Here is a 13,586-nt window from a genome sequence, read left to right as displayed (position 1 = left end):
AATTCCGTGATGAATAATTTCCTATTCCTACGGGTTATTATTATGGCAAATACGTGGAAATTACCATATTTCGTGTTTCCTAATTCCATGGGCACGCATTTCGAGGCGACATCGACATTTTCGCCATTTTACCACACTTGCACATTTTCATTTTAGGAAATAATTTTCATTATAATTCATTCTAGGAAATAAGTTTCATACTAATTTAATTCCTTTTTTTTTCATTTCATTTCTAAACTTATAGGTTTCTATTTTTTTATTTTTTTAGGGGTAACCCTCTCTACCGTCCGGTCATTTCCGGCAAATTTTCTTGCAAATTTTTGCATTTTCACACTCCTTTGAGTCTTTCATTTTGCGCTAATTTAGGCCATGTGTATATACAAATGTATATTTTGCGTGATTTCTATGTAAATTTTGGCAGCATGACGGCGTAAACCGTCATCTACCAAACCTGTTCAAAGCTAACCTGCAGATACAAGCAACACAACCCAGCAGCAAAGGCACTCAGGCCATCTTATATCCAACCAAAAAGGAAATGTACAACAAACTGGGGGCTTTCGCCCCAAACAAAGTCCAAAATGTTCAAAATGAAGGACCAAAATGTACAAATGTGCAAAATACAACTAGACAAAACTACTGCTGGTCGCCCTCGAGCTCCGCAACTCTCGCCGCGAGAGCAGCAATCTCGGCGTCACGAACCACGAGCTCCCTCAACAAGCGAGCTGTCTCCTCCCGAGACTGAGCCAACTCTCGCTCCAGCTCGCGGTCCCCCTGCAAAACAACGAAATTGGCTCATGTCAATCATTTCCAGCAATTACAAGAAAAGTTGGAAAATCAAAATTCAAAAAACAAAATAGGCACAAGGTTCATACCTGACGACCGCCGACAAGTGCCTCGACGGCAGTAGCTCGCAGCCGGTTGGCCAACCTCCACAACGCCACAAACCGAGACGGCGCAACCTGCATTTTTAAAAGGAATTCTCAATAATTGAATAAGTTCAACCAAATGTGTTCTTACACAAGAATTAGGCAAATTAGAGGCTCACCCTCCGAATCAGATGCTGCCAATCTTCCAGGCCAGCATCCGTCACAGCCACGTCAAAGTCACGCAGCTCAGAGATCGTCGTCCTCCCAGTCGCGTCAGTGTACTCGAGGGTCTCGGGGTACTCTGGGGGCTTGATGCCCGCCGCCTCAACCTCCTACAAAGTCAAATGTTTCTCATTAATCGATGATCCTTCATCGTAGTTTAAAAATCAAAAATCAAGAAGAATAAAAATGCTCACCACAACCGGCCAGTACGCCAACCTCCTGTAGAAGAACGCCGAGTAGTCCTCGCCAGGAAGAAGGAGGGCGTCACCACCAACGCCAGCCAAGTCGGCCTCCCTCTCAGCCTCATAAGGCTCCCTGAACATCGTCCTAGGAGGATCGATGGGGACCGTCAACACATCCCGAAAGCACTGACGAGCCAAGCGCTCGCCCAAGTACCACACAGGACCCATCGACGTCCTCAACAACAGCCGGCTCGAACTCCTAGGCTGAAGAACCTCAGCCACAAAAGGAGGCGCTCCAGCGTACTCCGCCCAAGGCCTGGGCACCCACTGGGACAAGACAAAAAAGGAATCATTCTTATGATCGAGGTAAAAAGCAATATAGAAGCAAATGAATATAAGTGAGATGTTTATTTGTCTACCGAAGAGCGTTCACGTCCCGCCGGTAGACACCGTGAGAAGAAAGCTTGCTCTTCGTCCTGCACATGACCCAATCCCTCACCACGGGATAGGCCCTCTCCAGCGGCTCCGTCCTCTTGGGCGCGAGGCCCGGAAAATAGGAGTACACCCACGCCTGTAAAGCAAGATAGTCAATAACGATCTTTCGTAATTTGATAAAGAAGAGAATTGATTTTAAGTCTCAATGAAGGTTCATACCTCCAACAGAAGTCCAGGACCGATAGCACCAGGAGAAGTCCCCTTCTCCATCAACTCCGGACGAACCATGGCTCTCATGAAGCGGATGAGGACCGCGAAACCAGCAGTGACCCAGTCCCAACGCCCTAGGGAGCTCAGGTCAGAAAGGAAGGGAAGAAGCTTCGTCGACAACCTCTCTCCCTTGTCTCCGAGGTAAATCGAAGACAAAAACCACCAAAGCCACAAGCGGGCCCTCTGCTCAACTGTACAGGGAGGAGGAGCCGTCTCCCTCCCATCAATCGTCACCAACACCGGGATCTTCCCCGCGAAATAGTCTCAAACGTAGGAGCTGGGTACTAAACCAGGCACTGTGACAGCCTTCGGCGATAAGTTCCAGCCGATCAACCTCCTAGCCTCGGCCGAGTCCACCCTCATGGCAGTCTCCGGCCACTCCACAGCCTCAGACCCACACGGCAAACCAGAAATCATGCCGTAGTCCTTCAGAGTGAATCCCACCTCACCAAAAGGCATGTGAAAAGTGGAAGTCGTATCCCAGAATCGGTCCAAGAAAGCGCGGACCAGGCTAAGGTTAGCCCGCAACTTCCTCCTCGCGATATCCCTCCAGGCCTGCACCAAGGCCCCGAACGCTCCGCGCTCGATCATGGCGCGCTCCTCCGCCGACAGCCGCTCGTAGCACTCCATCGCTGTCGTGTAACCCGAGAACGACCTGATGTTCCCGGCCTCCTATTGTGATTTGAAACAAAAAGCTAATTTTAGTTTTGAATGAAAATTGGATAAGATGTGAGCAATTGAAATGAATGAAAGGAGATGAGTGGTGAGTAATGAATTCAAAATTACCAAACTCTTCACCGTCCTGTAGGACAGGTGACCCTCTGCAGCCCACAGCAAGTGCCTGCTCTCCCAGGTCTCAGCCCACGCGAGAGCTCCCCTCAGCTGACGACCTCCTCGTCCGACGTTGGCCCGTCTAGGGGCCTCCTCCTCCTCAACAGCCTCCTCCTCGTGGACCTCGTCCCCAGCAGCCATCACCGTAGTGGTGAAAGCCTGCTCTAAAGCCTCCTCGATAGTAGCAGCGTCTATCTCCATGGGAGCTCTCCCAGAAGTAGAAGCCTCATCACCTGCAGCATTAAGGTAATTTAGGCCGCGTCACGTGACGGCGAGCCTTAGTTAAGGGATTTTCGAGCCTTCGGAAACCCTGAAATCGCTCTTTTCTCGCCATCTTTGGCCATATCCTCACAAACCTGATCACTCATATGGTAATTAGGGTCAAGTCAAACCTAATTTGAAGCCTAATTCCGGGTTCGAGTCGAAAGTTCGGCAGCATTTCGTTATAACGTCGATTATGCCCTAAAAAGTGTCCTGAAAAAGCTGTCACAAACCAAAATTCCGAGATGATAGGAAGTTTACCCATCATCCAAGGATCCCAAATATCAAGTTTCATCGCAAATGGACAATCCTAAGGCTATTTTCGAAGCAATTTACGGTTTAGCTGTGAAACCGTCTCAAATTCACTCAGATGCTCAAAACTCAACGAAAATTCGAAACAAATACATGGTTATGTTCCTTATACTGCCAATTATCCATTTCTAATACCAATTTCACAAGGCAAATCTATTTGGGAGACAAGCCCCAAATTTTCGAAATAATTGGGTTGAAATCCCTAATTTTTTCGATCCAAATTGAGCGAATATAGAAGATTAATGCAAGAATGGTACACATACCTCGATTGGTCATGATGAATGCAAGCTTTTGGATCAAACCTTGGCGGAAATGATTAATATTTGAGAGAGAATTTGAAGAAATTGTGTTTCGAACAAATGATCCTAAACCCTCTGTTTATCGCGTTTTTAAGTAGAAAATACGCTTTGGGGAAGACGCAGCAGGTGCTGCGCCTCTTCCTAGCGTTCCCTCCATACGAGTTTTCAAAAATTCGTTATGAGTTCGTTATTTGTGGGCCCATCTTTGGTGCGCCTCTTCCTCGTTGCTATCTTATCCTTTTGGTCCGTTTGATGATTATCTTTCGTTCCGGCCCGAATTTCTAAGCCAAAAAGCAGGCTATTACACGTTATTTATCGCTTCTAGGACCTTGCTTGTCACAACGAGCATTTATTCCTTCACAGGTATTTCGACACATTTCCCCAACGAGAGTAAGCGGATAGACTTTCCCTCTCGAGACACGGAGATTAATTCCCGATTATGTTCCCCAACGAGAGTAAGCGGATAGACTTTCCCTCTCGAGACATGGAGATCAACATCAGCCCCTATTTCTTCCGAAGTTTGTTTGAAGCTGATCACGAACAGATTTCTCCCAGCAGTTCCCGCCTGTGTCCTGCTACTCACAATATTTCTTGTTTCCCCTCGGAGTGCGATAAAGATGTCGTTCTCCACAAGTTCCCAGACCAGTTTAAAGTTATATTCGGGCCTCCTTCCCGCCGATGCTTTCCTTTAGGGCCCCATACCCTAGCACCAACCCTTATATATCTTTTAGGTCTTACCCTTAGCTCCTATGCTTACCCTTAGCTCCTACGCTTAACCTTAGCTCCTATGCACCTCCGGAAACATCTCGAGAAAGAAGTCTCAAGTATGGTCTCTTCTTATGGCTGGCGAGCTTCCTTACGTAGTCGAATGGACTTTAAACGACCCTCCCCGATAGTCGACAGACTCTAAAATGTTCCCGACGACAGGTCCTTGGCTCAGACCCCTTGAGCCGCCTCGCGTCGCCATAGTCGTCAGGTTGTAATCTTCGATTGACCTGATGGCTATACTTTGACTTTCGCCTTGTTCAAGCCTCAGTCAAAGTGGGGGCTCTGTAGATACCTCATTTCTGCACCTCTCGCAAACCACCCGGTGATGATTGGGCCGCATGTTTGATACGCGGAACAGTTTGTGACAGTTAGTAAGTTTATCGTCAAGTGATTGCTCATATATTAATGTCTACCTCTTAGTTGTCATCTACGTGCCGATACGGTCGTTTTGACAGTAATTAGAGTACATTTGGAGTCCGGGCCTAAAACCGTCTTCATTTTTCGATAACCAATAAATCCCGAGTCGAATGTTGGAATGTTCCGGATATTTCTATTCCATATTTTATAAATATTTCACAATCTTTATCCTTTGGTAAACAATTTCCCGTAATATTCATACAAGATATTAAGGAAAACCAAAATATTTCGTCCTACCATAACTTAAACACGGAAATCTTTCTTCCGCAGGAGGAAACCCCTTGGTAACAGGCGCAGCAGGTGCTGCGCCTCTTCCAAGAGACGCAGTGATCGCGCGCCTCTTCCCAGTCCTTTTTGCGTGTTTTTCATATCTTTTTTATATCTTTCCGAGATTCACTTCCAAAGACTCTCCGAAACCCTAATTCCTTCACGTGATTAGTATAAATAGGAGCCTTCGCTCCTCATATTTCTCACGCGAGTGTCCGCCCTTCTCTTCTCCCTTTTCATTCTAGACCTTTGTTCTTACTTTTTGGCGTCTACGTGCTTGAACATTCGACCACGTAAGCTCGGATCCTTCTGAGTACCAGCCTCGTTTGCATGACCGACCAATTTGACCAACTCTACATCAATCAACTTAATTAATCTAATCGTTTTCCTCTTACGAGGGCACTTTCATATTTGCATTATAGTTCGAGTCGAGCATCGCTAATCGATAACTTAGTCCTTCTCGTTTCGTCAAACATGTAAGTCTGAGGGTGTATAACCTCTCGTTTTATTATTATTGTTTACTTTTTGTATCATTAATGTAAGGTTTATGTCGAAAATACTTGTTAAAACCGATTTCTAAAACCGTGCTTTAAAACCTCTTTTTACGGATTTCCAGAAGACAAACCGTCGAGAAAGGACGCAAAGAATCGCTGCGCCTCTTCGAAGGAGCGCAGTTCCTGCTGCGTCTCTTCGTGAGGCTGCCGCAGTTCCTGCTTCCTTTCTTCTTCCTTCGTCCTCTGTAATTCGTTCGTCAAATTTGTTTCGTTTGTTTCCTGTTAATTCTTTGACATAATAGCTTATCATCCCACATGTATATTATTTATCATTCATTCACATGTTTAATTCGTCATTAAATTCGACTTAAATCCCTTATAATCCGATATTTGCGGGTTTTCGTCATTAAATTCAATCCGGGTTGTAGGAATTCGATAAATTCATATCGGGTTTCTGGAATTCGATCCTTGATATATTTTCCATCTATTATTCATGATATTCGTCATTAATTCATCATGTTTAGTCTATTTTGTTCACCTATGTCACTAATCAATCATTCTTCCATGTAATTAATTCGTCTTAATTCCGTCTCATCCATGTTTATTGCTTTCATGACCATCATTCACATGTAAATAACCTGATAATCACTTATATCCGAGTGTATATTATAAATCAATCATTAAATTAACCCACGAACATTAACGATTTGCAGTTCCGGCTTCACAGCCAGAACTCACCCTTGGAACAGACGCAGCAACTGCTTCGCCTCTTCCAAAGGGCGCAGTCCTGCTGCGCCTATTCCAGGTTGAGTTCTGTCTCTGAACTCCGTTGTTGCTTGACTTAGTTTAATTAGCTTATGTATTAATGGACTATTATTCGTATTGTCGCCTTAATTTCTGTTCGTTAATTCTTTCTTCTTTCTTTTCCCAAATTATCTGTTTTAAAGGTATTTTCGACATAAATCGCTAATCCCAACGTAATTATTGTAATTTCTTATTATTGTAATTTTATTCCTTGTATGTTGTATCATTTGTATGTTTTCACATGTAATTGAGCATTAAATCCTACTTCGACCCAATTGATTGTTAAACTATGTGTCAATCGACTTAGTATTAAATTCACATGCTAGGATTAAAACTTGGATGTTGCATTGCATGCATATAATCGACGATATATCAAGTATAGATGATGTCCCTAATCATTAGTAGAGGCCGCTATCAAGGCGGGTGGGATTAGGTGTTCGATCAAAAGAGCTTCCTAATACGTACCCTCACCCCTTACTCCAGATCTCTGTGAACATCCGTGTTCATTGGCATCCACGAGAGTCATTCTAGACATAGAATGATAAGGGTAACGATTGCTTAGTGTTCATGTCATTACTTTGTGTCTTGACATGACACGAGGTATTCGAACGGTTCCAATTTCCCATAAAAATTGGTGGCGTCTCCAACAAAATGCAAACGCTTGTTCTCTTCCTCCCGAGCGCCCCCGTGGTCCCCCGCTGTCCACACACGGCTAAAAATGTAGCAAAGTTCATACAAAACAACATCATTTGTCGATACGGTTGCCCACATGAGATCATTAGTGATAATGGATCACATTTCCAAGCTGAGACTGAGCAATTGCTAGCCAAGTACAGAATTAGGCACCACCACTCTTCGCCATATAGACCACAGACTAATGGCGCGGTAGACGCAGCAAACAAGAACGTTGTCACAATTCTCAAGAAAATGATTGACAACTATCGAGATTGGCCAAGCAAAATACCCTTTGCTTTGTGGGGATATCGTACATCTGTTAGGACGCCCACTAGGGCCACCCCTTTCTATTTGACCTACGACATGGATGCTGTATAGCCAGTCGAGTTAGAAATACCATCATTGCGTATCTTACTCGAAAGTCAAATCCCGGAAGCCGATTGGAAGAGGGATAGATATGAAGAACTCATCCTCCTGGATGAACGTAGGCTACACGCATTACATAATGTCCAAACCTATCAAGCACGTATCAAACGAGCCTTCAACAAAAGGGTCAAGCCAAGGAACATGAAGGAAGGAGACTTAGTACTCAAGTCGATTAGAGCTCTTCTACCTGTCGATCCACGAGAAAAATTTAAACCTAATTGGGCCGGGCCATTTTTAGTCAAGTCCATACTTCCAGGGGGTGCGGTTAGAATCACAGACCTAGATGGGAATGAATTTACCAACCCGATGAACCTTGACCAACTAAAGCGGTATTATGCCTAGAATAGGAACAAAAACGCGCCTCGCGTAACCTCACGTGTCGCTCTTGTGGCACTAAATAAACGGCCCCTGGCCAAGCTGAAATAGGCTAATGTCACCATGCTCTTGCATTTTGACAATTTGTCATCCTCATATCATCAAATAAACTAAATTGCACCTTAAGAGTAAGTAAAAAGCCCATGCTTATTTTTCTAAGTTCATTACAGGCTCTTGCTTAGAACAATTATTCTTTTACATTTACTCGAACTACGCGTAAGGGTTTGATTTCATTTTTTTAATGAATACGTAGGCAATCCTTCGCAGGATACAACCCATTAATTTCAAAATGTAAATAGAAGGACATTTGCAGTTGCATTTGGAATTCGACAAGAATAATAAATAGATAATCACAACGGTTTCATGACCAATTAACCTCCTTTATTTCATTCATTTTCTAATAATAATAATAGTACGCTACATAATAATAATAATAATAATAATAATAATAATAATAATAATAATAATAATAATAATAATAATAATAATAATAATAATAATAATAATAATAATAATAATAATAATAATAATAATAATAATAATAATAATAATAATAATAATAATAATAATAATAATAATAATAATAATAATAATAATAATAATAATAATAATAATAATAATAATAATAATAATAATAATAATAATAATAATAATAATAAAGATAAACAAAAAAAATAAAATAGGCTAGGATTCTAAAAACCCCACCTTCTTATTACAATAATAATAATAAATAATAATAAAGACTTGAGCTATTCCTCCATTTTTCCTTTTGCCCTTGTCATTTTTGTCATATTTCTTGTCACGACCTCGAGCCGGACGCTCTTGCGCCACTTCGGACCTAATCACCAACGGTCTTTCTCGTGGTCTAACCTTCCCATTCTTGTCAATCACTTTGCCCACGACAGGAGAGGTCTTCGGTTTCTTCGAAGGATGAACAACTCGAAACCCGACTTCTTCCTCTCCCTCAGTCAGATGCTTCTCTTTCTTCTTTTCCACCTCGCGCACCTTGTAGTCAACAGGCTCGCGCTTCCTCAGTCTCTCACGCTCCTCCGGAGTAGTAGCTTTCCTCCACCGCAGATAGGAGTCCGACACCCATAAGGCACTAACAGAAGAGTTCAAGAACCATACATTTCTTTGAGCCCATTTAATGGCCCACTCCCTTCGACTCTCAGTAGTAAGCGCCAAAGATCTGCGGGGACAAAGTGTCAAGCTTCGGGATTGTCTGCTTCAGTCCAACCTGTCTCATCAGCCTCTCCGGGAAGATGCATACCATGAATTCTAAGCCAGGAATGCGCACAGCTCGGGTAGGATCCAAGGAAGATACTCCAATGACAGACTTGAGATGCCACTATGGTACGATCCATCTAATCAAGGGACCATCATCACTCTTCAATTTGTTTTCCCAATAATTGTAGACTCGAGTGAAGTCCACCGTGTAGAGCCTAGTCCTCGTAGCAATTGAGCGAGCATGATAGGCAGGAACATTAATTGGGGGGTCGATCAATCGAAGACGCTCCATAAGCCAAACCTACCAAAAAAAAAACGAAAAAGAAAACAAAAAGAAGAGAAGAAATTCTTTACCTGCAAGATAATGGGACTTCCCAAATAAGGTAGGTCACGATTGGCTTTCCTGTTATCCAAACCCAATAGGATCTCTCCTAAACATAAACAGGCTGGGCTCCTGCGCAGTTCCATTTGCTCAACTAAGCTCAGGAAACGGGGATCACCTCTCAAATCCTCATCAACGTGCCCTTGAAGGACATATACATGTAACAAGCAAAGTCCAAATGCCCTTCGCCTAGCAACATAAGAGATGGTGGGGTCGGCCTTGTTAATGAATCAGTCAATAAAGTCCAACATTCGCACTCCTTTCGAGGTCACTAGACGGTCCACCTCAATTCTTGTTAACCCAAGGAAGTCTCTAAATTTGTTCTTATACCCTTGTGAAGTAGAAGGAATAGCGGGCAAGTGTTCTGGGTCCCACCCACCGATCGCAGCAATTTCTTCAGGAAATGGGCAAATGTCACCTCCAGGGAAGGCAAAAACATGATAATTCGGGTCCCAATAATCAAGACAAGCATCTAGGAATGGTTTGACCACCTTGATAAGCTTCAAGCTCAACAACGATCCAAGATTATAGGCACCCATGTCATACTTCTCCACACTAGAGAACTCATTGGTCCACTCTTTAAGACGAATTCCAAGAGTATTCATGATGAAGGATTGTTTGAGAATTATATGTAATAAGACGAAGGAAGAGACGGAAGAATTGTGTGAATAAAACCTCTATCGACGTTTCTATTTATACTAAAATCTGTTTCCTAAAATCCGCCAGGACGGATACACCGGGGAACAGGCACAGCACCTTCTGCGCCTCTTCAAAGGGACGCAGCTCCCTGCTGCGCCTCTTCCTCAGCCAACGTTTCTGTGATTTTCCGCGTTGGATCTTTCCTAAATTCCTTAGCGAATAATTTCCTATTCATACGGGTTATTATTTTGGTAAATCCGTCAAAGTTACCATAGTTCGTGTTCCCTAATTCCACGGGCACGCATTTCGAGGCAATATCAGCATTTTTGTCATTTTAGCACACTTATATATTTCTTTCTATTTTTTCTTTTTTGGGGCATCATTCCACTCCCGTCCTACATTACATTTCTAACTTATAGGTTTTTATTTTTTCTTTATTTAGGGGGTAACCCTCCCTACCGTCCGGTCATTTCCGGCAAATTTTTTGCATTTTTGCATTTTTGCACTTTTGCACTTTTGAGTCATTCGTTTTGCGCTAATTTAGGCCATATGTATGCATACATGTTCTATGTGATTTCTATGTAAATTTGGCAGCATGACGGCGTAAACCGTCATCTACCAAACCTGTTCAAAGCTAACCTGCAGATACAAACAACGCAACCCAGCAGCAAAGGCACTCAGACCATCGTATATACAACCAAAAGAGGGATATGTACAACAAACTGGGGGCTCGAGCCCCAAGCAAAATCCAAAATGTCCAAAATATAGGTCCTAAAATGTACAAATGTGCAAGATACAGCCAACAACAAATAAAACAAACAACAACGAAAACTACTGCTGGTCGCCGCCTAACTCCGCAACTCTCGCCTCGAGAGCATCAACCTCGGCGTCACGGACCTCGAGCTCCCTCAGCAAACGAGCTGTCTCCTCCCGAGACTGAGCCAACTCTCGCTCCATCTCGCGCTCCCTCTGCAAACAACAAATTGGCTCAGGTCAATCATTTCAAGCAATCATAAGAAAATTAGAAAATTCAAAAAGGAAGTAGACGAAAGGTTCATACCTGACGAACTCGACCGCCGACAAGTGCCTCGACGGCAGTATCTCGCAGCCGGTTGGCTGTCCTCCATAACGCCACAAACCGAGACGGCGCAACTTGCATTTTCAAATAAGAAGTTCTCAATAATTAGATAAGTTCAAATCAAATGTGTTCTTACACAAAAAATCATACAAATTAGAGGCTCACCCTCCGAATCAGATGCTGCCAATCGTCCAAGCCAGCATCTGTCACAGCCATGTCAAAGTCACGCAGCTCGGAGATGGTCGTCCTCCCGGTCGCGTCAGTGTACTCGAGGGTCTCGGGGTACTCTGGGGGCTCGATGCCCGTCGCCTCAACCTCCAGCGAAGACAAAGGATTGCCATTAAATCGATGATCATTCATCATACTTTCGAAATGGTCATAAAGGGAGTAAATGCTCACCACAACCGGCCAGTACGCCAACCTCCCGTAGAGGAACGCCGAGTAGTCCTCACCAGGAAGCAGAAGGGCATCACCATCAACGCCAGCCAAGTCAGCCTCCATCTCAGGCTCAGAAGGCTCCCTAAACATCGTCCTAGGAGGATCAATGGGAACCGTCAAGACATCCCGAGAGCACTAACGAGTCAGGTGCTCGCCCAAGTACCACACAGGACCCATCGACGTCCTCAACAGCAACCGGCTCGAGCTCCTAGGTCGAAGGACCTCAGCCACAAAAAGAGGAGCGCCAGCGTACTCCACCCAAGGCCTGGGCACCCACTGGGAAAAGACAAGCAAGAAATCATTCTTATGATCGGTTAAAAAAGTAATAAAGGAGCAAAACGAATATAAGTGAGATGCTCACGCTGTCCAGCTGAAGAGCGTTCACGTCTCGGCGGAAGACACCGTGAGAGGAACGCTTGCTCCTCGTGCAACACATCACCCAATCCCTCACAACGGGATAGGCCTTCTCCAGCGGCTCCGTCCTCTTGGGCGAGAGGCTCGGAAAGTAGGATTACACCCACACCTGTGAAGCAAGGTAGTCAATAACGATCTTTCGTAATTCGATAAAGAAAAGAAGTGATGGAGGTTCATACCTCAAACAGTAGTCCAGGGTCGACAGCGCCAGGAGAAGTCCCCTTCTCCATCAACTCCGGACGAACCATGGCCCTCATGAAGCGGATGAGGACTGCAAAACCAGCAGTGACTCAGTCCCAACGTCCTAGGGAGCTCAGGTCATAAAGGAAGGGAAGAAGCTTCGTCGACAGCCTCTCTCCCTTGTCTCCGAGGTAGATCGAAGACAGAAACCACCAAAGCCACAAGCGGGCCCTCCGCTTTCACCAGACAGGAGGAGGAGCCGTCTCCCTTCCGTCAATCACCACCCGCGTCGGGGTCTTCCCCGCAAAGTAGTCTCGGACGTAAGAACTAGGCACCAAACCAGGCACTGCAGCAGCCTTCGGCGCCAAGTTCCAGCCGATCAACCTCCTAGCCTCGGCCGAGTCCACCCTCATGGCAGTCTCCGGCCACTCCACTGCCTCGGTCCCACACGGCAGACCACAGATAATGTCGTAGTCCTCCAACGTGACTCCCACATCAACCAAAAGGCATGTGAAAAGTGGAAGTCGTGTCCCAAAATCGGTCCAAGAAAGTGCGGACCAGGCTAAGGTTAGCCCGCAGCTTCCTCTTCATGATATCCCTCCAAGCCTGCACCAGGGCGCCGAATGCTCCCCGCTCGATCATGGCTCGCTCCTCCGCCGACAGCCTCTCGTAGCACTCCATCGCCGTCGTGTAACCCGAGAACGATCTGATGTTCCCGGTCTCCTATTGTGATTTGAAACAAAGACTATCTTTAGTTTGAATGAAATTGAAAAAGATATGAGCAAATGAAATGAAAAAAGATGAATGATGAGTAATGAATTCAAGGTTACCAAGCTCTTCACCATCCTATAGGACAGGTGACCCTCCACAGTCCAAATCAAGTGCCTGCTATCCCAGGTCTCAGCCCACGCAGGTGCTCCCCTCAGCAGACGACCACCTCGCCCAACGTTGGCCCGCCTCGGGGCCTCCTCCTCCTCGAGGACCTCGTCCTCAGCAATTGCCTCCTCGAGAGCACGAGAAGCATCAACGGCTGTGTCTATGTCCATGGGAGCTCTCCCAGAAGTAGAATCCTCGTCACCTGCAACGTTAAAGTAATTTTAGGCCGCGTCAAGTGACGGCGAACCTTGATTAGGGGATTTTCGAGTTTTAGAAGCCCCGAAGTCGCTCTTTTCTCGCCATATTTGGCCGTATTCCCACAAACCCGATCACTCATGTGGTAATTTGGGTTAAGTCAAGCCTAATTTGAAGCCTAGTCATGGGTTCGAGTCGAAATTTCGACAGCATTTCGTTATAACGGCGATTATGCCCTAGAAAAGTGTCCTGA

The 13,586-nt window shown here is 44.9% G+C and overlaps 1 protein-coding gene across 1 annotated transcript; it reads right to left on the bottom strand.

The window, feature by feature from the left end:
* Positions 1-490: 490 nt before the first annotated feature.
* Positions 491-3,040, bottom strand: LOC141608966 (uncharacterized). Its single transcript, XM_074428261.1, has 5 exons — positions 1,925-3,040; positions 1,283-1,841; positions 1,046-1,198; positions 873-959; positions 491-771 (listed from the first exon to the last, which is right to left on the bottom strand). The coding sequence occupies exons 2-5, from the start codon at positions 1,496-1,498 to the stop codon at positions 634-636; spliced, it is 594 nt and encodes a 197-aa protein (XP_074284362.1). The 5' UTR covers positions 1,499-1,841; positions 1,925-3,040; the 3' UTR covers positions 491-633.
* Between the last annotated feature and the right edge of the window lie 10,546 nt (positions 3,041-13,586).

Source organism: Silene latifolia, chromosome 10, assembly GCF_048544455.1.
Source record: "Silene latifolia isolate original U9 population chromosome 10, ASM4854445v1, whole genome shotgun sequence".
Taxonomy (NCBI): domain Eukaryota; kingdom Viridiplantae; phylum Streptophyta; class Magnoliopsida; order Caryophyllales; family Caryophyllaceae; genus Silene; species Silene latifolia.
Note: the sequence above shows the minus strand (reverse complement) of the source record. Positions and strands in the feature narration are given on the sequence as shown.